The sequence below is a fragment of the Nycticebus coucang genome, chromosome 7 (assembly GCF_027406575.1).
Source record: "Nycticebus coucang isolate mNycCou1 chromosome 7, mNycCou1.pri, whole genome shotgun sequence".
Classification (NCBI taxonomy): domain Eukaryota; kingdom Metazoa; phylum Chordata; class Mammalia; order Primates; family Lorisidae; genus Nycticebus; species Nycticebus coucang.
Window position 1 is genome coordinate 74,037,656 of NC_069786.1, and position 27,404 is coordinate 74,065,059.

General features: G+C 32.8%; 1 protein-coding gene across 1 annotated transcript in view; it reads left to right on the forward strand.

Moving 5' to 3' along the window:
* The window catches only part of AGPS (alkylglycerone phosphate synthase), a 145,347-nt gene that overhangs the window by 97,270 nt on the left and 20,673 nt on the right, over positions 1 to 27,404 (forward strand). Inside the window, exons 13-19 of the mRNA XM_053597450.1 lie at positions 771 to 847; positions 2,689 to 2,801; positions 9,678 to 9,747; positions 11,864 to 11,925; positions 14,343 to 14,432; positions 22,929 to 23,028; positions 24,472 to 24,529. Of these exons, the coding sequence (XP_053453425.1) occupies positions 771 to 847; positions 2,689 to 2,801; positions 9,678 to 9,747; positions 11,864 to 11,925; positions 14,343 to 14,432; positions 22,929 to 23,028; positions 24,472 to 24,529 (570 nt within the window). The remainder of the gene's footprint in view (positions 1 to 770; positions 848 to 2,688; positions 2,802 to 9,677; positions 9,748 to 11,863; positions 11,926 to 14,342; positions 14,433 to 22,928; positions 23,029 to 24,471; positions 24,530 to 27,404) is intronic.

Sequence of the window (27,404 nt, forward strand, 5' to 3'; positions counted from 1 at the left end):
TTTATAAAACTATATAAATGGTATGCCACATTTTTCTAAATTTGGCTCAGAGTGCTAAAACCAGATGCATGACTCTTAAATTGTAACAGTGTGGAAGTAGAGAAGTTGCGTCTCTTTGAAAACAATGACAAAACAGTAAAAGGTTTTCATTCAATTAAGCTTAATCCGCAGGCAAAGATGGTAATTTAACAGATTCTGAGACAACATTTATGTTATTTTGGCAATTTTAACTCTGCGGGTGTGATTAAGGAAGCAATTGCTAATTTTATGCCAAGAATTCTGTGTGAATTAAGAATTAATTAAGAAACAACCTTAAACTTAAACTTGTCATTAACTCCTTATTTGGTTATAGTTCTGAATGGTTTTGATATAATTTTAAAAAAGAAGAATCATCCATCATGGATGTTCTTAATGAAATAAAAGTTAATGAAGTAGTTTTACTATGTATAAACCGTACCATTAAAAGATAACCTAAGCCATGTGTAGTATTAATTACATATAGTAATTTGATTTGAAAAAACAAACCAAGAATTAGTTTTATAAATAGAAAGTTGTTTATGACTTTTCAAAGAAGCTAAAGGTAAAAGATGAAGACCTTAATATAAATATAAATATAAATAAATATATAAACAGGGAAATAAAAAGAATTAAAGTTATAAGATACTTACACTTTTTTTTTTTTTTTAGAGTACTAAGTTGAAGTAGCCTCTGGATTTTCTGAAAAACACAGAATTTGCTATTAATTTAACATATAAACTTCTTTCTTTTAGGTCATGCTCTTAAACCTCAGGTTTCCTCTATTTTTACATCATTTTTGGATGGATTAAAAAAGTTTTATATCACAAAGGTAAGAATTTTTACAAAATGCTGAAATTTTAAATGCTTAGGAAATTAATTTTGTTTCTATCGTTTCTTCCCTCACACACACCTATTGTAAGGACGTTTTCTTATTTTACTGCATTGATTTCATAATTAGTATTTTTCATGTTGGACCAGATATTTTATCAAGTAAATCAACCATGCAGCCAATTTTTTAGAAATTTTAATTGTTTTAGTTTTTTGATGTCTCTGAAAATAATACCGCCTTGAACTGTTTCATGCCTATAACATTTTTCTATAGTTTGAGTTTTTTCCTTTATCATAGATATGTAGAAGTAACTTAAGAATATGGATTTTTTTTTTTTTAACCTTTGATGGCAGAATTCCTTTCCTAGAGTGTTATGCTGGCTTACACTACCACTAGAAATATATATGTGCCAATTTTTTGTTGCATTCTGGTTATTGCATGTAGTATTTTTTGTTCTGCTATATTTTAAATTTACCAGAGAAAGAAATAGTACTTTTAGTTGGCTCTTCTCGAAACTCCAATGAGACTGAACATTTCTCTATATGTTCAGGTGTAATTTGTGTCAATTTTCTAGGTGTAATCTTTGTGTCAATTAGTTGGATTATTTTACCAAGTGTGGTGGTTTTGTGTTTTTTTTCTTGATGCTTTGATATGTGCCCTTTGAATAATGGAATTATTAGATCCCCTTTGTCATAAATACTGTAAATAATTTTTTCTAATCAAGTACCTTCCTTTAATAGGGGTTTTCTTTTTGGTATAAAAGTTACAAATTTTTGTATCTTGTAATTATTTAATTAATTATAAGCTTAGAAAAGACTTCCTTCTTCCCGAAGTATGACCAGGGACATTTCTTATCTCTTTCTCTTCATTTTGTGTTAAATGGGAATTTAAAAGAAAAAATATCTTTTCACTGTTTGAATTTATTTCAATTTTATGTTGTGAGTTGATGATGTAAATAAATCTTCACCTCCTGTTTTCCCAGTTGTTAAAGTTGTGGCAGCAACAGTTACTAGTTAACTCCTGCTTCTCTTACATTGATTTGCTATGCCTAAGACATCTTGTATTCATTCAAGAAATAGACTTCATTTTTATGCATCTAAATCTTTTGAGTGAGCTTATTCTTGAAAAATTAAATGGATTTAATTGTTGAAGGGTAGTTTTCCTTTTTGTTATTCAGGATCTTCCTTGTTATCACTATCACCTACCTCTTTGTTATTCTAGAAAAATTAAAAAAAATTGTAATCATTTTAGAAAGTCCATTTTGGTCTTTATTAGAATTGGAATAAACAAGTGCATTACTGTGGGCAGGTATTGACAGGTTTGTAGTACTTAGCTTATGCATTCAAGAACTTAACGTCTTTCTTACCTTTTTAAAAGCTATTTTTTCCTAATGAAGTTACTTGTAATTCCTTTTTAAGATTATTCTTAGATACTATTTTAATTTTCTGTATAAGATCTTTGAATATATTTAATAATTAGTCATTTTTGGTATGTAGTTTTTGGTTTTTACTTTTTTCCTCTATCCAGCTACTTTTTCTTTTATTTTATAGCTTTTATTTGATTCTTTATTACATTTATGATTTTGAAAAGTTATTTATTGTATTTATATACCAGTACGGTCATTTTGATTAACTCTGCCCTACTTTGAAATAAAACATTTTTCCTCTGTTACATAGTTTTGTTATATTGTAGTGACCTAAATAGATTCCTTAAATGTTTTTATTGATTGACATGTGAAGTTCTAAAGCTCAGGTTTTAAAAAGTTAGTATATTATTTTAATTTATTATTTTGTAGGATAAGATTTCTCTGTAGTAATAATTTTTTTTTTTTTTTTTTGTAGTTTAAAGGATTTGATCCAAATCAGCTAAGTATAGCCACGTTATTATTTGAGGGGGACCGTGAGAAGGTTCTTCAACATGAAAAACAAGTGTATGACATTGCTGCAAAATTTGGGTATGGCTTTAATTTCATGATACTAGGAGAAGGTTAAGCTAAAATTTTAGTATCTCAAAGCAATTATTAATGTACCAGGCATTAAAATCTCCAAGCAGCTATTAATTTAAATTTAGTATTAAAATTGTGATAATTTATGATATTAAAGTTTACTTCCAAAATTTGTAGGAAGATGTATTGATATGATCCTCTTACCTTCTAATCATATATATAATATTACTAAATCCTGTATTTTCCCCAGATTTTACATAAGGGTCAATTTTGTGATATTTGTTATTTTTTGTGCTGCAGTTAAATAGAATATTCATTGTCACACTACTCTTTAGTGGTAATAGTATATGTATAAAGAATACTGTTAATGTGTTTTTAAAAGGAAATTGTGTTTAATCAAAGGTATTTGATAAATTATATAGTCCACCTCCTGTCACTTATTATTTTGTTCTGGTATAAAGAAACAGAAAGCATTTCACATCTATAACCAACTGAATAATGGCAGGGTGGTTTCTGTCTGTCTACTTGATGGATTATAAGACTGATGGATGATAACTATAGTGAAAATGCCATTTATCAGGAGTACCTTTTTTTCCTTTCCTTTTTAAGTACATAAACTAATAGATTTCTAGATACTAATCTTTTTTATTTCAGGGATTAAAACATATCATACACGTTGTGCTTTAATATGAGTTCTTTGTAAATATTTATTTTTCTTCTTTACCTTTTTTTTTTTTTCCCTGTTTTTTTAAGAACACAAATAAAATCTGTAAAATTGGATTCAGCCAAAAGGCTCAAAGGATCCAGAAGGCCACATGTGGCCCCAAGGCTGCAGGTTCTCCACGCCTTAGCCCTTTATTTCTAGGATTGTCTGAATTTAGTGTTATAGTTCGGTATTCTTAGAGGGGAAAGGCATCTAATCTTAAACTTAAGAACAATACAAAAATAAATTAAAAATTGAGTATTGAGTATCTCCCAGTTTTGTTTTTGCCTCATTTTGAAATTGGCAAATGGAATTTTAATTTCTTTAGTAAAAGATAAAGTTTATTCATCTTTCACCTTTTTCCTCTCAGTGCCTTTTTTGGGAATTATTGATGTTTTAACTAAATTTGTTAAAGGTAATTGTGCTATAAAGATCCATTTAATGACCAAATGGCTTAGATATCAGGTCATCTAATTTTGTTTAAATTTGAAATGTAGTTTGCATTCCAAAAAGGAGTTTTAACCTTCTGTGTTTACCTGTTTTTTAGTTTCTAAGTTATATGAAGTACATACATATTTTAATTGAGACTTTGTTTTCTTAAAACACATGTTAGTCAGAAACAAACAATTTTTGAAGATTTAAATTAAAATCTTCTTGTCTGCTTTAGCCTTAAATATTAGAGATTGAAACTTTAAAAATTTGTTCTTTATATATTTAAATATTAACTGGGATTTCAAAATTTCCCAAAAGGACTTGGAAAATGGAAGAGAACATTTTGTTATAATAGAGTAGAACCTCCATAGTGGACCACCTCCTTAAGTTGATCTAATTTTTGTAGACTGGACATATACCACATGTACATTTCAGTATAGTAAGCCTAATTCCTTGTTGACCAGTTTGTTACAGTGCTTTGGGTAGTAGTCAACTTATAGAAGTTCTACTGTATTGAATCACTATATATAGGATTAAACTTGCTTAGTTTCACTTTAATCCTCTCCCTTCCCCTAATACACCCACACAACACACAAGAATTCCACTTTGTTGGATCTATAACTATAGTTCAGTGTAACTAGCAAATCATTACAGGTTAATACTGTGCCACATTTCCTGTTAGACTGGGATTAAGACAATGGCAAAATACTTGTTTGTTCCACCTCACATAATTTTTACAGGATATGACTTGCTCTTTTTCAGCACCACCTTTGATTAGTCCATACTAGATTAAAGATTCAGAGTTGGGGCCCAGCACGGTGCCATACTAGATGCTTGATTAAATGTTTGTTGAATGAATTGGTGAGATGGAATACTATGTTTTTCCCTGAAGTTTTGTATTTCACTTATGTCTAATTACTATGCCATTTGTAAAACAGTGTGTTTTCATCTTGAGGTATTTGTCAGAACCATTTTGTCAGTTTTGTTTCATTTAAGCCACCAACTGATAATGTCAGGAATGCCAGTTCTGTTTTCTCACAGTATACTATGTATTTGCAACTTAAAAATAAGAGTGAATCTTCCTTAAGATAAGGGATCCACCTATCTTAACATCCTGATACTTGAGGCCCCAGACCTACTGGTTTAATTCCAACAATTTTGATCACACTAAATAGAACTTATATCAAGTATATCCATTCAAAATAGGTTATGGTAAATGAGATTCCAATTTAAAGCAGGGATAAAGTGTTAAAAACGTTGGCCCAGTTTGGACTCTCATTTTTTTGCTATTATTATTTGTTTCTTCTTAGTTATATTATGATTAATTTCTTACTGTGCTTTCATTCTGGCTTCTTACATCCATGGACATCGTCTGTTTTAAATAGCCTACATCATTCAGCAGATGATTTAGGGCAATGTTTTTGTTTGTTTGTTTTTAAACACATAGAAATATCTTCTTTTGGCTTACTAGCATAAGTTGTAGTTTAGCACAGGTAGAAGGGCACATGGCACTGTTTTTTTTTTGTAGAGACAGAGTCTCACTTTATTGCCCTTGGTAGAATGCTCAGGCAATTCTCTTGCCTGTGCCTCCCGAGCAGCTAAGACTACAGGTGCCCGCCACAACACCCAGCTATTTTTTTTTTTTTTTTTTGCAGTTTTTGGCCAGGGCCAGGTATGAACCCACCACCTCTGGTATACGGGGCTGGCATCATACTCCTTGAGCCTCAGGTGTCGCCCGCCCAGCTATTTTTTTGTTGCAGTTTGGCTGGGTTTGAACCTGCCACCCTCGGTATATGGGGCTGACGCCCTACCCACTGAGCTACAGGCACCGCCCGGGTTTTTTGTTTTAATCAGTGAAGATATAGGGATATTTTGCTTAAGATGCTATTTTGCCAACTCTCAATCTTTTTTGTTTGTTTTTGTTTTTGTTTTTTGAAACAGATTCTCACTCTGTTGCCTAGGCTAGAGTGCCATGGCATTAGCCTGGCTCACAGCAACCTCAAACTTCTGGGTTCAAGAGATCCTCCTGCATCATCCTCTCAAGTATCTGGGACTACAGGCACCCATCACAGTGCCTGGCTAATTTTTTCTATTGCTCTTGTTCCAGTTGGTCTCCATCTCCTAACCTCAAACAATCCTCCCACCTTGGCTTCCCAGAGTGCTAAGGTTACAGGTGTGAGCCATCGTGCTGGGCCCCAACCCTGAATCTTGAAGTCATTTACCCTCTTCATAACAAGATGGGAGGAAAGCCCCACTGTTTTTCTTTGTTCTAAAGTTTTCACGTTAGTTTTTAGCTCATATATTTTATTTTGAACTAGGACATTATTAATCTGCCCTTTTGAAAAAATTTCTTTCATTTTAGCCTCTATTCCCATTGTGTTGTTGGCTTTAATGGAATGTTGTAAATGAAGTACTCCTAACATTTAAGAGTGTTTTTTGTCTTAGGCATTTTTCCTCCTTGCCTTTCTCCCTGACCTCAACACTGGTAAATGACTTTGAACATATATAGCCCAATAGATCATAGTAGCTGGAAATTGAATAATCATTCTTTGGTGGTTTATCTATGTTTGCTAGTAATGTATTTCAACTTCTTCAAGAGCTGAACAGAATAAACATTACCTGTCAGCACTTATGACAGGTGTTTTGTTTGATAATACGTTATTGTTATTTTTAAAGTGGGCTTAAGTTTAATGTAATTTAACATGAGGATGATTAGGTTCACCAGATGGCCCTTTTATATAAAAAGATTGTCTCTCATTCCTCTTTCATTAGTCTTTCCTTACATACGGTATTTTAAGGTAATTCTGGCTTAGAAGATTGACAGTTCTAAAGCTAAAAAGAGAAGTTTCAAAAAGCTAAATTTGCAGGGAAACCTATGGTTCAGAAAAGCAGGTCAGAACCTGACTTTTTGTTTGTTTTAATCTACCTAAGCTATGGGCTCAGCTATTTTCTTTCAAGTACTTCATCGACAGCAATTTTTTGACTTGTTTTTTCTTTTGTTTTGGAACTTTATTTGGGTTTCTGTTTCCAACCTCATATCTAACACAGAATTGTCTTCTGCCACTTCTTACTTTTCATTTTCAGATATTTGACCTAACTTCCATCTTTGTTGCTTGTTAACGTTTTATTAATATAGGCTAGGCACGGTGGCTCATCATGCATGTAATCCCAGCGCTTTGGGAAGCCAAGGTGGGAGGATTGCTTGAGCCTAAGAGTTCAAGACCAGAGTGGGAAACACAGCAAGATCCTTCCTCCACAAAAAAATAAGAAAAATTAACAGGGTGCGGTGGTGCACGCTTATAAGTTCTAGCTAAGAAGATTCCTTGGAGCCCAGGAGTTTGAGGTTGCAGTCAGCTAGCTGTAATCATGTTACTGCACTCTAGTCTGGGTGACAAAGCAAAACCCTATCTATTAGAAAACAGAAAAAATTTTATTAATACAAACAGTCCTCTTCATTTTATTATACCAAGTTGTTCATTTTATTATACCAAGTTGTAGAGCTCTTTGTGTCAAGTCTTTGCCACTCTTTTTGAATGATAGTAATTTATATATTTACATGTAATAGTATGTCAGGAAATTCTGAGTTAGCCTGTATATTCTAGCTTGAAATTATCTTAAATGGTTTATGAAGTGAGTGTATGATGCCCCATAATCATATCATTGTATACAGTTATGATTTAATAAAAAAAAAAAAAAGAAATTATCTTACAGTATTTGTTTAGAACAAGAGTACATCTACTCTTATATTATTTATTTATCTACTTGTATTATTTATTATTTATAATACTCTTATATTATTTATTTATTTATTACTTGTATTATTTATTTATCACCAAATTTAACAAAACTTCCAGAGAAGAAAAGATCTAATTATGAGGTGTTAATTGAGGTCTTAGAGTAATGATTCTTCCTTTAGTTGACTAAAACATGTTAAAATGTAATTTGTTTGATATAGAAGTAGTGTAATTAAAAACTGTTTACTAAAGGTAGTGGAAAATAATACTTATTCATTGTTTTTTAAAATAAGAATGACTTTTACAAACTAGAGTACTTGTAATGAATTAAGTTATATGGGATTAATTCCAACGAGATCATGAAATACAATTTCTATAGATAAAACTACTTTCTTTATTTTTTTTTTTTGTAGAGACAGAGTCTCACTTTACCACCCTCGGGTAGAGAGCCGTGGTGTCACACGGCTCACAGCAACCTCTAACTCTTGGGCTTACGTGATTCTCTTGCCTCAACCTCCCGAGCAGCTGGGACTACAGGCACCCGCCACAATGCCCGGCTATTTTTTTGTTGCAGTTTGGCCGGGGCTGGGTTTGAACCCGCCACCCTCGGCATATGGGGCTGGCGCCCTACTCACTGAGCCACAGGAGCCGCCCGATAAAACTACTTTCAATTTGAAATGTACAGTTTATATGTTCACAGTAATAATACCTTGTTTGTCTTACATTTGTCTGTATATTGTTTTATAAACTTTAATATTTATGTGTATGTTTTATTTCAATTAAAGCATAAATTCTATAAACATCACATCATATCTAACACTCCAAATACTATTGAGGAAGCTTCTTGTTATTTGGGGGTTCCTTGTCAGTCATCACATTTCTTTTTATATGAATAAGACTATTAACAATATATGAGTATACGAATAAGAATATAATACAAATATAAGAATATTTTAAGTATCTTGTTATGCTTGTGAAGATTATGTTAGCTTATTTTTGTTTCTCCTGGTTAACTTTTCTTGCTCTTTTTAGATATGGGTAGAAATAGTTGCGTTTTATTAATCTAGTACAGCGTTTTTCTTTTTTTTATTATTAAATCAAAGCTGTGTACATTAATGCGATCATGGGGCACCATACACTGGTTTTATAAACAGTTTAACACATTTTCATCACACTGGTTAACATAGCCTTCCTGGCATTTTCTTAGTTATTGCGTTAAGACATTTATATTCTACATTTACTAAGTTTCACATGGACCCTTGTAAGATGTACCACAGGTGTAATCCCACCAATCACCCTCCCTCCGCCCATCCTCCCCCCCTCCCTTCCCTCTCCCGCTTCCCCCTATTCTTAGGTTATAACTGGGTTATAGCTTTCATGTAAAAGCCATAAATTAGTTGCATAGTAGGGCTGAGTACATGGGATACTTTTTCTTCCATTCTTGAGATACTTTACTAAGAAGGATATGTTCCAGCTCCATCCATGTAAACATGAAAGAGGTAAAGTCTCCATCTTTCTTAAAGCTGCATAATATTCCATGGTGTACATATACCACAATTTATTTCAACCTTTTTTATCTCACAGCACATCGCATACACTGTAGTTAAACTCTGTAGCACATTTAAATTATGTTGATCAAAAAATAAAAAAAGAATATATTTACTGTGCTTTGAACTTCTTTCAAAATTAATTTAATTAATGGTCTTTAAAATTTTTTGCAGTACACCTAAGATCCTCTCATGGCACACTAAGGTGCTGGTTGAAAATCACTGATCTAGTGGATGAAAGTTTGAAATTAATGATTAATGTGAAATATTACATGTGTTTTCACTTTTAATTTGTTACTTAAGCTTGTTTTAATATATTTATGATAAATGAGATTAACATATAATAAGATGTAGTATACACATATGCTAATCTATTAAACAGTTATCTAGAGGTATATCAGTTTGGCTAATTTTACATATTTTTAGTAATTCATTTGAAGTGTTTTAACAGTTTGTTCTTTTATTCTAGTGGGTTGGCAGCTGGAGAAGATAATGGACAGAGAGGTTATTTATTGACCTATGTCATTGCATATATTCGAGTAAGTTATTTCATATTTCTCTTATCCACTTAATTTATATTGCAAATAAGACTTTTTCTTAACTTTGAATAAAATTATTTTTTATTTCCTTAAATTTTAAGCTACTGTAATTTAGCACATTATTTTACATGAACTCTGGATTAAATTCAAACCTTCTGTGTGTGCTTTTGAGGAACCTAAAGATGATTTAATGTGTTTGTGCTCTTTAAAAGAAATAGAGGCTTTCTTTGTTTAGAACTGAGCGTTGCATTCCTATGGTACTTGGTTAGAATCAAGCTGTTTTAATAGCAACATTCCTCACTTGATTCATAATCCATTTTAAAGATACATAAATCTTTAACTGTGTCTTTAAAACTGTGTCCTATTTAACTTGATTCCAAGTAGTTATTGGTTCATTGGTGATGATTAAAGAACTAATTTATGTGTCCTTGAGCTCTAACATTTTTCTAATTCTAGATTTTCTAGGAGACATTTCATTATTCGTATTAATCTCAATTGTGCTATACTTAACCAATAGCAAAATTGTTCTTTTGAAATTTTAGTTTTTCATTTTTATTCATTTAGTTTTGTTTTACTAGTTTGGTTGTAACTCAGGTTTCTTAAGTGTTTTTTCTGCTTTTTGCTGTGGTTACTTTTTTTTAATTTCATCTTTTATATACTTTGAATGAAGTTATTCTAAAAGGTTGTTCTTTTTCAGATATCCTGAGAATTTGGCTTCCCCAACTACTAAAATTTCCCCTTTTTCATCATTACATTAAAACATTTTAAAATTGAATCATAATAGATGTATGTATTTTCAGACTATATGTGATATTTTGATATATTCATACATGTAATGTAAAAAGATCAAATCGGGGTAATTGGGATATCCATTCCCTGTAAATACTAACTTCTCTAATTTTTCATTTGGAAATTGTTTTAAAGGAAATTCTTAGCTAAATGTTTACAAACAACATTTTATTTCTCAAAGAAAGCTTGAATTAATGTGTTCTCATTTTAGAAATAATTTAATCTTACTAAGACCTAAATTTTAAATTGTAGTAAGTTTGAAACATGTAGTCCTTCCCCTCTTGTGATGCTGATACGGAAATGTGTTTATTGCCTGTTAGAAATTCTGCTTAAGGGATGTACCCATCGTGAAGAGTAATAGGCAGTTTTAGATCTTATAAATAATGTCTGCTTCTACAGACTGTCAATGCTCCAGGTTCTCCCCATAGTAAGCGTTTGAGTATACATAAAATTTTGTTTATTAGGCATTTTCTCTGATGATATTGACCATTTCCCCATAATACTGAATTCAGAATTCTAGAAAAAATGAAATATAACTGTAACAAGTACACCATAGACACAATTTGGAATAAGTTTCTTAATTTTTAAGATTTCTGTTAATGTTAAAGCTAAGTCAAAAGCAAGTTAGAGCTTTGTTTCCCCAGGATTGCTTTATCTTTAAAATATTTTCTAATGATTAATACCATTCTCACCAATTATATTCCAGTTTTAATAAAACAGTTGTGCTCTGGGTAAAGAAATTAACTATTATAAGTTATAATTATGTATAATTATTATATTTTATGTAATAGAAAATATTTTTCCAGTGGAGGTTCCTCCAGATGTTTTGTGTATTCTCTCACTTCCAAGAGAGGAACTCTGTTTTTGAAAAATTGTTTTAAAGATAGTTGATTTTAAGAAAAATATCTTCATTTCTTTCTATTCCCCCCATACCCTCCGGCTCCTTCAATCTTGATGACCATTTTTGATATTGATTAATTTGCTATTTACACCAAAAAACAGTATTGTGCTAGTATTCTCTACATATACATACTGTTCTTATATAGAGACTTCATTCCCTGGAGAAGCAGAACTTTTGCCCTGCATCGGGCACTCTGCCTGGTTCCAAAGATACAGAGTGGTACAAGACAGGCAAGCTTCCTCTGCTCAGGGAAGTTAGAGCTCACTCTGAGCAACTTTCCAGGGCTCTTTTGATATGAATAATAAAGAGCAGTCAAAGTTAAATCAGAAACATATAATACTGACAGTGAATATGGAATACTAACAGTATTATTGCTTCTTTGGCATCTGTTATGGTTTCTTGATTTTCCTGTATGTATCTTAACAGGACTTGGGTTTGGAATACTATGTATTAGGAGAATCTTTTGAGACCTCTGCTCCTTGGGACAGGTAAAATATAATGCCTGATACTATTCATATATGAATTGCTTAACGTAATGTTTGTGTGTTGATATGTAAACCATATTTTTAAGCCTTTTTTGTTTGTTTGTTTGAGGCAGATTATCTACCATCCAAAAGACAACGGTATTTTTGAAGTTTACATTTTGAAGAATCTTATGAACATTGAATGTTACCATGTGGTTTTACTTAGCTGATAACAAGTTCTTGAATGATTAATATGTTTAATCTCTAAAGAATTTTCCCAATTATAAAACCAGTTAACCTTCTTTTGTAATGCATCGTTTATGTTTTGATAATTGTATGTGTGTTATTAGCTAAGAACTTACATTTAAGTGATTTCTGAAAGAAATCTGATTTAACAAATTAAATCCAATTTTTATTTTTAAATTTAAGTCAGTTTCTGGTACTGGAGCATATCGTAAGAATGGCCCAAAAAAGATTAATGGCAATAAATTTTAGAAGGGTTTTATCATTGGAAATACACCACACATACACATGCACATGCTCAAATGTTGGTTGGAAAATTAATAATAAAAACTGATTAAGAAATGTTAAATGATTTATTAAAAATACCCTTGTGAGTTTTTAATCATGCAGTAATAAAAACATTTTCAAGGAGATTGTCAATAGACATTGAATAGCCCTTACCTGAAATGGTTAAGGCCAAAATGGTTTTGGATTTTGGAATATTGGCGTTATATATGTACCAGTTGAGCAACTGAAATCTGAAAATCCAAAATTTGCTCCAGTGAACATATCCTTTGAGTGACATGTTTGCTTTCACAAACTTTCAGATTTTGGAGTATTTCAGAGTTTGGGATACTTTTACTGTATTTTTATTTTCTTCTGGTATGCCTACATTTTACTTTTTCTTTATAAAATACTAAAAAACCTATGAAAAAATATATAGGATATCATAAATCCCCACAAATTCACCTCTTAGATATTGTACATCTTAATTGTTCTTTTTTAATCTCTCCTCCTCCCCAAAAACCTTTTAGTTTTCTACATGAAGTCTTCATGTGTTATGAGTTATGACTTTGGGTGCATTGATGGTCTTACATCATACTCTGTTAGATAGTAACCCCATTTATAGTTTCACTGTGTTATTCACAATTTTTTTTCTTTTCTCATTTTTAAATCAGCTTTCTCAGGTTGAAATGTTATTTATAGTTTTTGATGCTAAATTTTAACAAGGAGAAAAAACCTTGTAAATGAAAAGAATCCCAGTGCCTCAACATCTTTCGCGGAGCAGAAATAGTTTGGCAGCTATTCATAGTTCTCTCAAAGACCATTTTATTCTTTAATACCTTTCCTTCTGTGTATTAATTAATTTGGCCTGTCATGCAGATGACCACAGACTAGTTGGCTTAAATGTTCTTAATGAGCACTGTTTTGTAAAATTAGAATGTATAAAACTTTCAGATACTGTATTCTTAAAAATAAAAACTTTGATAAAACATTAAAACCCCATTTCTATTTTAATCACATATTTCTTATTTTTACTGGAAAAACAGGTGAATATGTTTCATAAAGCATGATCTGCTTAAATGTTACTATTTTATCAAATTAATTCATAGTTAATTCAACCTGAGACTAGAGATAGACCTCTGGAGTTTCTCTGGTATCATTTCAGTTCTCAAGATGCTAAACAGACCAATGTTTTAAACACAGAATCAATATCAATATGTGAATAAGATATTTATTGGGAATGATATGGTTTATATATGCCTTAAGAGTTTTATTTTCCAAATGAAGCAAAATTTGTAGTTGTAACAATATGATACAGCTTACATTCAAAAATAGAGGAATTTAAAAATAGATTATTATTCTTAAATATTGTCCATTTCTTTTCCCTTTTAAGGGTTATTGCTATTTCCTCACTTGTCTGTTTTCACACTAACACTGTACACATAATTTTTGTTTAATAAGTCTTCATCACATTGGATTTCAGCTTGAGATAATCGCCTTATATAACCTCATGATTTTTAATTGAATTGTTTTTATATTAAGTAAAACTATTTAGACATGGATAAAGATTGGTACTCATTTAACCTAGAATTGAATTTTAATTAACTTGCTTTGTATAGCTCTTAAAATTTTGGAATTAAATTTTTTTTGAAATTGAGTTTTCCCATGTGTAGGAAACTGCATTCAGGAGATTTGAATATGCTTTTCTGACTTATATTTTCCTTATGGCAATAAAAGAGCTTCATTGGGTTTCCATTAGGAATGGAGGCTCAATTTGAATGATTCAGGCTTCTGTCAGTTTTTAAAGGAATAACTATGATAGCTTTAGTTAAAAGAATTTTGGAGTTGAAATATGTAAGATTAACCTGCATTTATTAGAATTTGTGTGCTTCTCATTCGAAAACTTAATATTGTATTCATTTATCTTTTCTTAGGGTTGTAGATCTCTGTAGAAATGTAAAAGAAAGAATAACAAGGGAATGCAAAGAGAAGGGTGTTCAATTTGCTCCTCTTGCCACATGCAGGTGAGGTTTTTTAATTGTTGTTATACTATATTTTGAAAAAACTTCTTTTTAATTGACGGAGCAAATATAATTTGCCAGCTCAGGAAAAGCTTCAGCCTATTCTACTTGGCAAACTTCCTTAAACTTCACTTACCACCTTGTTAGGATTGTAGTGCTAGTATTTGAGCCCTGTAGCAGTAGGACGCCCTTCAGTGAATAAGCCTTCTACCCTATTGGGGCAGCATGCAGTGAAGAGCCAAGTGTCCAAGCTCCTGGAAGAAGGGGATGACTCCTTCCTTTACTAAAGCTATAAATTATATAGTCAAGAAGCTATAAACTGTCTGCATAGTCAACATAGCTCTTTATCAGAGAAGAAACCACTTGAACCATATTGTTAATTAAATGAATGAGAGTAGAATGAAGGAATACGAGGAACAAAAGATCCAAGTGAGGACTAACTCAGTGCTTTCCAATAGATCTTTCTTCAATAATAGAAATATTCTATATCTGGACTGTTCAGTGTGGTAACCACAAGCCATGGGGCGACTGAGCAATTGAATGTGGCTAGTGTGACTGTGGAACCGAATTTTTAATTTTCTTTCATAATGATTTTAAATTTACAAGTGCCACATGTTGTGTATTCCATATTGGACATGTTCCATAACAGATAGTGAGCACATGGTTAACTGGTGCTCTTGTTGTTTTTGTATAAAGCAGCAGTCCAAAAGGAGGTTTTCTTGAGAAGGGGGACTTCATATATAATATTTTGATATTAATTTTCTGTGTAAACACATTGAATTAAACATTTGACTTCTCAAAAAAGTCATAGAATTTGAATGGAAAACAAATGGAAATCAGAACACATCACGAAAATGGGAAACTTAAATGGTACAGTAGCAATCTGGCACTTAAAAATTTATTGAACGTTTTATATTGTATAGCTGCTTTGTTTTTTTTCTGTGTATATTTGTTGTATATGGCTTTTACAGATATATCTGCGATATTTATTACAGAAACAAACAACTTACTGTGTAAACATGAATAAAAGGTAATTTTGGAAATAATGTAATATCTCCATTATTATGTACACCTGATGCTAGACTTCTGGAATATGTTTTAGCATAATAGTATTCTCTGTATATTTCTGTTCCTGATGCTTGTCTTCTGATATGTGTATATCTGGAATTACTTAATCTCAGCTCAGGAAGCAGACCTAGACCAGCCTCTGCCCCTCAACCTTGTCCCATAACAACATTATGCCTACTTTTTAAGTTTTGTATTGTTAAAATGCATGTGTCTAAAGACTGAAGGTGCTGTTTTGCTATTTATTAGTCATTTAATCCCTTCAAGTTCTAATTTTATCATCGGTAAAATAGTGGTAATATCATATCTTGATGGGACTGTTACAGGAATGAAATGAAAGCCTATGAGAAACTTAAGGCTCTGTAGGTCTATGTAAATGCTATAGTATTATTGTGATGTAATTAAATTAAGCTTGAGGTAGACAGTCCATACTAGTATTAGTAAGTAAAATTTGGATATTTGTTTTTTTCTCCCCAATGACAAATCTTCCTGAAGGCATCCAGCTGTTAAGCCTGCTTGTTCTTCATTGCATGATAATTTACATATATTTGTTTTGCAAGACTAGAAATATTTCTGTCTCTTTAAACTGCTATTTCTACTGTGTTTTTTTTTTCTTTTTTCTCTGTCTTTCCTGTGTTCTCATATTTTACTTCTCTACGACTGTGTTGTGTTTCTTAGTTCTACCTACTGCTGTTATTGAAAGAGATGTGTTTTAGAGTTTGCTAAATTCAACAGGGTAAGAAAGTAAAATTCTAGGCTGAGCGCATAGGCTCACACCTGCAATCCTAGCACTGGGAGACTGAGGTGGGTGGTTTGCTTGAGCTCACAGGTTCGAGACCAGCCTGAGCAAGAGCGAGACCCTGTCTCTACTAAAAGTAGAAAAACTGAGGCAAGAGAATCTTTTGAGCCCAATAGTTGAAGGTTGCTGTGAGCTCTGAAGACACCATGGCACTCTACCCAGGGTGACAGCTGTATCAAAAAAAAGACTCTGTCTCAAAAAAAAAAAAAAAAAAAGTAAATAAAATTCTTACATGAGATCTGAGGAAAGCATACTTCTTACACTTCAGCTGTTCATTTCAGTCAGAAGTCTGCTTGAAATAATCTTTTCTGTTTCTGTGTGGGAGAGATTGTCAGAGTTTGAGACGTACTGCAGAAAGTACAAAGTCGAGTTTATGTATTAATATGTTTTAGAACAAATACTTTGAGGGTAGAAACATTATAAAAGCTGATAAGGTAGATTTTAAATACTATTGAATTACAGAAACCTCGAAGGAAGGAAAAATACAGGCCTTGCTCTTTATTATGAATAGCTTGGTAAAACTAATGGTGACTTACTGAATGAAGGTTCTGAGCATGTATATGTTACTTCTCAATTTAGGTTTACCTTTAAAAATTAACCTTTTAATAAACCTTAAAGTCCTTAAAATCTGAGACAAAATTTGTTTTTATTTGTACTATCAACCCAAATTGATACCTTGTTCTTTTGATAGTCTAATCTTTTATCTGGACAGTTAGGCCTTTTTTATTATAATCCAGAAAACAAATCAGACCTAATAATCCAAAAGGTATTTGTTACCGGTAAAGTTTGAAACATTTTAAGTAGTAAAATCTATTCTTGCGTAGTTGAAATTTTTATTCCTGTGTTTTATTAGGTGGCGATTTAACACGTTTTACCCTCCTCCCTTACTGGAGGGGGCCATCCAACTTTCTGTTCATCATCCTTTGAGAATCCCCCTCTATTATGAAAATATTTATGGTAATAATGATTGAAAATGATTGGAAAGTAAACTATTCTGCCTTAGAGCACATTTTGTAATAATAGTTAAATCCAGGTTATTTAAAAAGTGTTCATGACACCTAAAAATCTTGATTTTGTATGTTAGATAGAATTAGTGTATTTAGGCATATGTCATATTTATTAAGTAGGCTTTTTAATTTATTTTATTTTTAAATTTATTTTTTATTAAATCATAACTATACATTAATGCATTTATGGGGTACAACATGCTGATTATATATATAATTTGGAATGGCTTACATCAAACTGGTTAACATAACAAGTGGGCTTCTTTAAAAGAATGATTTTCTTATCAAAGCTCATAATCTTAGATTCTATGATCATCTTATACCAGTTAGAATATATAAAGTCTATTTATTTGAATGGCTTTGATAAAAAGTTTTAAGTAAAATTCTGATGGTTTATATTTGATTAAACTAATTTACTCAGAGTTTGATTTTAGTTTAGTTTGATTTGAGTTGCTTAATAGTAGCCAAGGAAATTATTCTGTTAAATATATGAGATACGTTACCAGTTTTTTAAAAAAGCTATCCCAAGTTATTTTAAAATAATTATAAATCTAGCTAAAAATCAGAGATTCTGAGAAAAATAATTCAGGTGTAATTATTGAGTTCATTTTGTCAGTTGAAAGGTACTTTGTACATTAAAACAGAAATTCAATGCTAAATTTTCTGTAGAAGTTATATGGGAAGGAATTGCTAGTCAATGAATCTAATACACGCAAAGTATAGAGTACCAAGGTCTTTTAGAAACTGAACAACTATAATATTAAAACTTGTTCAGATGATTTTGGTAGAGGTTACTGTCTAAATGTCTTAAATTATAGAATGATCTATTTTAAAAAGTTTTAGACCTGAATCACTGTCTGAAATGGACCCAAATTGAGGTATTTAAAAGGTGTTTTTCATATTTGGATTTTGTCTGAGATACTGATCATTCAGACCCATCCATCAGGCTTTGTTGTGACTTTAGTAATCTGCTTATTTACTGAAAACTGTGTAATATATAGATCCTAGTCTTGTTAGAAGATGGTAATACTCTATTAATATTTAGTTACATTTTCTATTAATATTAATGATTCTCATGGGTGATGCATATTTTACTGATTGATATAAACTAATTTTATTCATTTATCTAAACTTTATTTGAATTTGATTATTCCTAATGATAGTGCCCCCATAGTTAAAATGGTTCTCCAGTTTTTCTCGAACTATAAATCTGGTACTTAAAACGTAAACATTCAAGGGACCTTTTTTATGAGGGTGAATAAACACTATAAGAAAAACACAGCTGGCAAATTGACAGTAGCATTATTAAACAGTTCATTTCTCCTGTTCTGAGGCACCTAACATTTGGCCTAAAAGGCCATTAAAATTTTAGATTAGATTCTTTTTGTATTGTGTAGTAAAAAAAGTATTTCCTCTGTATTCTCTCCTTCTGTTAAATTCTTTGTGGGAAACTCTATAGTTGCATATGGAGATTTGACTATGATTACCTTAGCTCCCTTTTAAATGCTTTCCTAATTGCATTTTGAAAGATCAGATACATATCACATATATGATTTAATAATTTAAATTGATTGGCATTTTTTATATATACAAATATATATGTACACATATGGGGTCTAGAAGGTCATGTCACTGCATTCCATGTGATCATTCGATTTGTGTTTCACATCCTTACTAATTATTAATGTGAACTTAGAGAAGATACTTCACCTAGTCCGATCATATTTAATATTTGAACATTTCTCCTGCTTCTAAGTTTTAAGTTCTCATAATTATTTCTGTTAACTTTGAGAAAGTTTGGAAAACTTACAAATGATTATCAGTTTCTATCTAGTCTGTTTGCAGGTTGTCTTCAATTGCAGTATACTTAGTTTTTTAAAAAAAGTTCCTCCTGAAAGGGATGGGGTGTTTTTCTTACTTCGGGCCAGATGGGTAAATATTCACATTGCTTTTAAATTTTTAATTTTTGGGGGGGGGTGTGTTAAATAACCTATACTTACAAAAAAAGTTGCAAAAATAGCACAAAGTAGTTCCTGTATACCCTTTCACTCACTCGTTGTCCCAAATGTTAAAATCTTACATAACTGTGGTATGACTATCAAAGCAACAAAAATTAGCATTGGTACAATTGGAAATTTAGCTAATTTCCAATTCCTTCCTTACCTTTCTTCCCTTCCTTCCCTTCAGATATATATCACATATATGATTTAATAATTTAAATTTCTTTTCTTCCTTCCTTCCTTCTTTTATTTATTTTTTGGGGGGAGACTTGAGTCTTACTCTTTTGCCCTGCTAGAGTGTAGTGATATCATCATAGCTCACTCCAACCTTAAACTCCTGGGCCGAAGTGAGTAGGTGGGACTCTTGTGAAGATGGGTCTCAAATTCCTGAGCTTAAGCAATCTTCCTAACTCAGCCTCCTAGAGTTGCTGGTATTACACGCCTGAGTCATTGCACCCAGCTAAATCTTTCTTTGTTATTTGTCCCACTGATTTTATTTTCTACTTCAGGATCTGATCAAATATTACATAATGTGTTTAGTTGTCATGTCTCTTTAATCTTCTTTGATCTGGAACAATTCCTTCGACTTTCTTTATCTTTCACGACCTTCATACTTTTGAAGAATACTAGCCAGTTATCTTGTAAAGTGTCTCTCAACTTGGGTTTGTCTGTTTCCTTGTGATAGAACACAAGTTACATATTTTGTCAAGAATACCATAGAAGTGATATGCTGTTCTTGGTGTATAATAGGAGGAGGAACACATAATATTGCTAAGTCTCATTATTGGTGATGTTACCTTTGATCACTTGGTTAAGGTGGTGCCTGCCAGGTTTCTCCATTCTAAAATTACTAGTTTTCGGAAAAATTAGCCAGGCATGGTGGCATGTGCTGGTGGTTCCAACTACTCAGTAGGCTGAGGTAGGAGGATTGTTTGAGCCCAGGAGTTTGAGGTGTGAGTGTATTAAAGACACCACCGAACTCTAGCTGGGATAACAAAAGAAGGCTTTGCCTTTAAATCAATGCATACATACATAACTTTTTCTGTTGTACTTACTATTTAAATACTTGCCTTACGAGGAGAAATCTTGAGAAAAAGTTTTTATATACAAATATCCTATTTCTTATGCTGTCTCCTAATTATCAATCTTCTATTCTTGATTCTTGATGATAACAGTTTTTATTGTGATATTTACAAATGATGATTTTCTTTTCTTTCTTTCTTTCTTTTTTTTTTTAGTTTCTGTTGCCCTTGGTATAGTGCTGTGGCGTCACAGCTCAGAGCAACCTCCAACTCTTGGGCTTAAGCAATTCTCTTGCCTCAGCCTCCCGAGTAGCTGAGACTACAGGCATCTGCCACAACACCTGGCTGTTTTTTGTTGCAGTTGCCACTGTTGTTTTAGCTGGCCAGGGCCGGGTTCGAACCCACTACCCTCCCTATATTGGGCCGGCGCCCTACCCACTGAGTCACAGACACCACCCTGTGATTTTCTTTTTTCATTATTTTTTCTCCATTTATCAATGAGAAGTCACTGTAAGACCTCTCCTGTCCCCATCCCCCTATCCCTGGGACATATCCATTTTATTATCATTATTCTCTTTGTTCCTCATATTTTCTGAGATTTGGCCTTAGGGAACTTCTTTAAGTTGGCTTTTGTGTCCTTTGACACGGTAAGGTAGTTTCTGAAGAGGAGGAAGAAGGTTGCTCCTTAGGTGGGAAGAGCCAGCAGTTGAGGCAGAGTGAGTAGCTCATGAGAAGACAGGAGACCTAGGAGGAAGCAAAGCAAGTCTGCAGCCTCACAGGGTCTGTGCGCAGTATGTACTGTTGCTGCCCATCTGCACGTGCGGTTGGGAGTGATAGCAGCACTCGCCATTGGTCCTTGGATCTTGGTTTCTTCCTCACATTCTTTAGTTTTTCTTATTCCTCATATCTGAATCGTGGTTTATTTCAGCTCATTCTTCCCTACTTTGTTCTCTCAGTCCATTTGTCCATTTTTCCCTCTGCCCATGGATGTCTTGTTTTTTTATTCTCCTCTGTTATCTCCTGGTTGATTTCTCCTGTGTCTTGACAATATGGCTTTTTTCTTTTCTTAGAACAGTATCCTACATTTTCTGTAAATTTTCATTTAGGTATGCCTTTCTGGGACACTTTCCCCAATTTGACGCACCCAAATTTTCTTATTCTTTGTATAATCACGCATTGTGATATGACTACCTTAGGGTTTCCCGTCTGTATATTCTAGTCTAGATTGGTTTTTAAGTTGCATTAAAGCTATTAATGTTGTCTGTTGCAAGGCATCTAATATTATCAATAGCTTATTAAACGGAACTGAGAAGTTATCAGCATTCTTCAATACTGATAGTCATTTTTAGTCAATCCTGATATATCATGTTTTTATAGAGAGAGCTTATAAGAGTGTCTTCTAGTGCATTTAAATTATCTGTGTAGGAAAAAAATGTTACTGACATTTATTTCATTGTCACTTATTTTTTAAAATTACAGCCAGGACTAAAAAGTGTCTTTGGCTTCAGTGATTTACGTTTTTCTGCCCAGAATCTGTAAATCTGTTGAGCCAGGACAATCTAAACAAAGGACAGGTTCATAGTATTATTGTCATAGCACTTAATGCACTTTTCCAAGTTACAGTTTACCCACTTTTTATCAGTGTAGATTTTTAAAGCAGTGTAAATTTATTTCAGTCAGTGTTTTAAGGTCATTATATATTCCATGTGTTTTATGTTCCTGTTCTCAGTAATGATGTGGCCAGCAAATGGAACCAACTCTTTTGTTTCTATTCTAATGTTGCCTCTATCAAGAGGCAGTCATTTTGTATCATGTCTGTTTACCATGGCAATACAAAATATAGTCATCCCCTTCATGTGTGGACCTCACTGTCTGGTCCTTTGGCAGGGAAAAATGCTTTTAAAAAATGATGGAACTGTACTATTTGTAATATTGATGTACCTCAAATACTTATACCAGCCACATGAAGAACTAATTGTGCATAAAGTTTGATGAATAGAGCAGAGGGGGAAAAGTATTGTTTTATTGTCAAGATATACACACAGACACACACATCTTATTCTTCGTGTTTATATATACATACATACATATATGTGTGTATAGTGGGTGTCATGTTTTTGTTAAATTTTATTTGGATTCTGCGATTTAAAACATCTAATACCAATATGTATCTCACTGTGTTTTCACACATGAAGCTATTAGCTCCCATTTTTTCTACATAACAAAACAATTTCAGTAAGATCTGTAAAAATGGCATTTCATCATAAAGTGCTGATGAAATGTATAAAAGTTTATTCTCTAATAGAAGTTTTAGTAACATAAGACAAATAAACAAGAGAAAGATTGAACGTGTACCTATAATACTGACTAAACTGGTACCTAAATGAAAGTCAGATTCTCTTGTTTTCCACTGCATCTTCAGTTTACCTTTTTGGCAACAATTCTAAAGAAAGCCCATGTGAATTTCTTACATGGAGTAGGAGGCTGGGTAGAGGATGAGATTATAGCTTAAGGTAATCATTTAAGCAATCTTGCCTTTAAGTTTCTAGTTGTTAAATCTGATTTCACTTAACTTAAAGCCCCTTTGGGGATTTTGTCTGTTTTAGGGTGACGCAGACTTACGACGCAGGTGCATGTATCTACTTCTATTTTGCCTTCAACTACAGGGGAATTAGTGACCCACTGACTGTGTTTGAACAAACTGAGGTAATTTTGTATACGTGTATATAGCTTTTATATTTTCCATTAGTTTCAATAAATTTTACTATCAACTTAACAAATTTTAATTCGATTCCCTTCAATCACATGTGGTTTGCCTTGCTGCCAGCCCATAGAAATGAAAAGCGTATTTGTTGCACTGCCTTATATATTGAATTGTGAGTCTAAAATTAGTATACTATGTGCCTAGCTTTTGATTCTGTGGTTGTTACTTAATGATACAAAATAGCTGATTAAATTTAAGAACAGTGGGTATTCTTCTGGCTACAGGACATCACTTTGGCAGCCCACCTGTCTCTGAGTGGTAGCTGCTGATGAGGTCAGCAGTCCTAATGCTCTTGGTCTGTTGCTGAAATACTATTCTAAGTTTGTCTTTTTTGTTTGGTATCCAAAGCTCTGTGTAAGTGATTTAGGTTCATTAGCTAGCAGTTTTTAATACATTTTTTAAGTGATCTTAAGCTGCTAATTTTTGTAAAGCCTTCTATTGATGGCCAATATTTCTCATTACAAGTTATGCCTGGAGTTGAAGAAAAGAGGATCCTCTGGGAAGCTCAGGTTTCTTAAAATCTCAGCTGTTATTATTTATTTATTTATTTTAACTCTTTTGCATGCCTGCCAAAGACAGTATTACAAGGTAATTTCAGTGGCACACTTTTAGACCCAAACCATAGACAAGGTTTGGTTGGCACCCTTCTTTCTATCTCATCTTTTTTTTTGTAAAGTTTTTTTTGAGGTATCATTGAAATATAGTAAACTATATATATTTAAAGTATACAATGTGGTGAGTTCTGACATAAGTATACACTATGCTTATGAACCCAGCACCCCAGTCAAAATAATGAATATATTCATCACCCTCAAAATGTCCTCCATGAGGGCACTATGGTTGGTCTGTGATAGCTTTGTAAGTAATTTTGACTCTCATCCCACTGTGTGATGTTAGGCAAATAAATTAACCTGTTTAAGCCTCATTTTCTTTATCTGTAAAGTGGGAGTATTTATTCCACAAGACTGTAGTGAAAATAATGAGATCCTATAGGGAAATTACTTGATATTTTTCTGGACATACAGGAAGCAATTAACAAGTATTGGTCACTTATGCTTTATTGGTATAATGAGATGGTTACTGAAAGGTAGAACCTGACTCTGAATTTATAACTTTTTATTTATTATTATTAACAATTTCGTGGCTGAATTGGTCATTTTGCCTTTTTTCTTCTAGCATATCAAGTGGTTTTTATGACTGTTCACTAGAAAAAAACAAAAAGCTAGGCTGCATATTTTAATTGGTTTATAAATAGTTAACCTAAGAGAGGAAAATTGAGCTGCTAGGTTATTATTTAATGTGGGAAATATGGGCTTCCTTTGGGATTTGGATCTTACTCTTTTACTCCAAAGTAGCACCGACTTGCTTGTTATTTCCAAATACAGGCAGCTGCTAGAGAAGAAATCCTCGCCAATGGAGGGAGCCTGTCACATCACCATGGAGGTATTCTTTTCATCAGCAGAATTCTAATATTCTCACTTTTGAAAATATTTGGTTCAATAACATGCTGAAGGAGTCATGATGTGAGTAATTTGAGAGCACTTGGGATTTCTCAAAGATTTTGTCTTGTAGACTAGATGTCACTGAAGTGGGAATGTAGGTTGTGGTAGTAACCACAAGAAGCTTACTTTGACAGGCCTTCCTAGACATGGAACTTAGCCAGCCTTCTGAGTTCTCCAGGACTTCATGTTACTAGAGAATAGCCCAGCTTGTCTGGGAGGTATTTGACCATTACAGCAAAAGTTTTTAAAGGGGAAGAAAACCCCACACAAATGCTTTTCAGCCACTATTGGAATGTAGCTGGACAGTAGTTCTACTATATATTGAACAGCTATTTATTATGCCTACCCAAAGTTCAGCAAGTTAAGATAGGATTCGAAAAAATCTTTTTTTCAAGATTTTAATACTGTTACTGCTTGATGGTCGTTTTGGTGAGTATCAGGTTTTATCTGAGAATTTATCACATCATCAAATAAATATTTGGATATATCTGCTTTTGTTACCGCAGGCTATGAAAGTAATATGAAGTAATCTTTTTATTTATTTATTTATTTGTTTGTTTGTTTATTTATTTTTTTGAGACAGAGTCTCAAGTTGTTGTTCTGGGTAGAGTGCCGTGGCGTCACAGCTCACAACAACCTCCAACTCTTGGGTGTAAGCGATTCTCTTGCCTCAGCCTCCCAAATAGCTGGGACTACAGGCTCCCGCCACGACGCCTGGCTATTTTTTTGTTGCAGTTGTCATTGTTGCTTAGCTGGCCACGGCTGGGTTCAAACCTGCCAACCTTGGTATATGTGGCTGATGCCATAACCACTGTGCTACAGGTGCCGAGCCGAAGTGATCTTTTTAAAACTTAGACAATGATTCTTTTGTCACTAAAAATTTTTAATGTAATTTAAAGGTTATCTATTCTCTATAACAGAAATTTGTCCTTAATATAATCTATTCTTCAATATAATTTGATGCTTAGGGAAATACAATGGTAGAGACATTTTTTTAGGAAGGAGCATCAAAATAAATTTATTTATTTATAAATTAAAAAATTCAGTTCCTATGCCTTCTCTGGACTCTTCATATCCTTCTTTTCCTATTTTATTTTCCTTCAGAGCATTTATCTGATATCTGTGTACTTGTACTCCTTAAGATTATCTCTTCCTACTGGAAAGTGGGAATCCATGAAGATAGGGATTTTTGTTTTGTTTGTGGTTGATCACTAGCATCTACAACAATGATTCATCCCATTAGCCCTTCATACATTTGTGCAGAATGAATCAAAGAATTTTGGTGGAAAAGGTAGTGGACTGTATAGGGTCTGTATCTGTGACTTTCTTGTCACCAGACCTGGAAAAGATTGCTAATGTAGATGAATGAAATAGAAAGATATTTCCCAATATCATTGGGAAGATCAATTTAATCTTTTGCTGTCATTTTACTGTTCTTTTAACCTGTACAAATAAATTTTTAACTTAGTTGGCTGGTAAGCATTAAACTGAATTCTTTTTTCTATTTATTATTCTTTCCTTTGATGCACATTCTAAGGAATGTTAGAATGACAGAAATAAAGAAGGGGGGAAATGGATATTTAGAAACCTCTTAAGTAGAATTAAAAGCTTCTGATTAGTCTGAAAGTCTAAACTTCATTTTGGAAATTAAAACATGAAGTATTTCATGAAGCTACTTAGATTTTAGTCTCTTCCTTTTAAAAGTTCAGAAAGGTAGTATATATGATTTTAATTAAATCTTTTATTCTATTTCAGGATGACTCTTAATATGTAAGGAACTTTTAAAAAAATACATAATATGAAGTATTTTATGTTCTTTTTCTAAATTGATTGTATGGTGGGAAAGGAAGCAAAATAATTTAGCTGTAATTACCTGTTTGAAAAAAAACTTAAAAATTTTCCTTTGTAACCAATAGTTTTGTTCTTTGGTACATGCCAGCAATTAACAGTGTATCTTCTCCTTTAAAGTCAGACAACGTGGGCTCTGTGTTTATAATCGTAAATATGGGAGAGAGATGATTCTACCAGAGGGTGATAATAACTGGATCATGTGTATAAGGAGGAAATCAAGGTCATTTAGGTAATTAGTTATTAGATGAGCTATATCCTTAATTTGGGGATGATGTTCTCAGTTCACTCAAGCAAAGTGTCAGAAATTCTGTAGAAATTAGAAATGACCAAATGACCTCAAACAATGCAGAGGAAAAAAACCAAGAGTGTTTTCCTTGGTCAGTGACTCTTTACTTCTTTTTTTTGCATTTTTTTTTTTTTGGCTGGGGCTGGGTTTGAATCCGCTACCTCCAGCATATGGGGCCAGCACCCTACTCCTTTGAGCCATAGGCGCTGCCCTGACTCTTTACTTCTTTAGGATCTCTGAGGATATTCATGTCCCTCCGGGAGTGTCTGTTTGTGAGATGCAGAAAGTATAGTATGTGAGAACTGCTGATGTTTCTATTTCAGACATGCCCCAGAAACTGAGAGCTCCTTGGTAGTCTTGAACAGAGTCTGCAGAAACATTTTTGGAATAATATGTCTGTAAAGTTTTCATTACAGAAAAAAGGAAATACAGTAGAACCTCCATAGTTGCCCACCTCCTTAAGTTCACCTAATTTTCATAGACTAGACATGCACCACATGTACACAGCAGTACAGTAGACCTAGATCCTTTTGTTGACTACCACCATATGTTGACCAGTTATTACAGTCCTGTGGGTAGAGTCTATTGTGTACACAAATTTAAAATAAGAGAATTAAACAACTCTAGTACAGATTTATTTGAAATTGATTTTTATTTGTGAAAGCTAAGGTAATGGTCC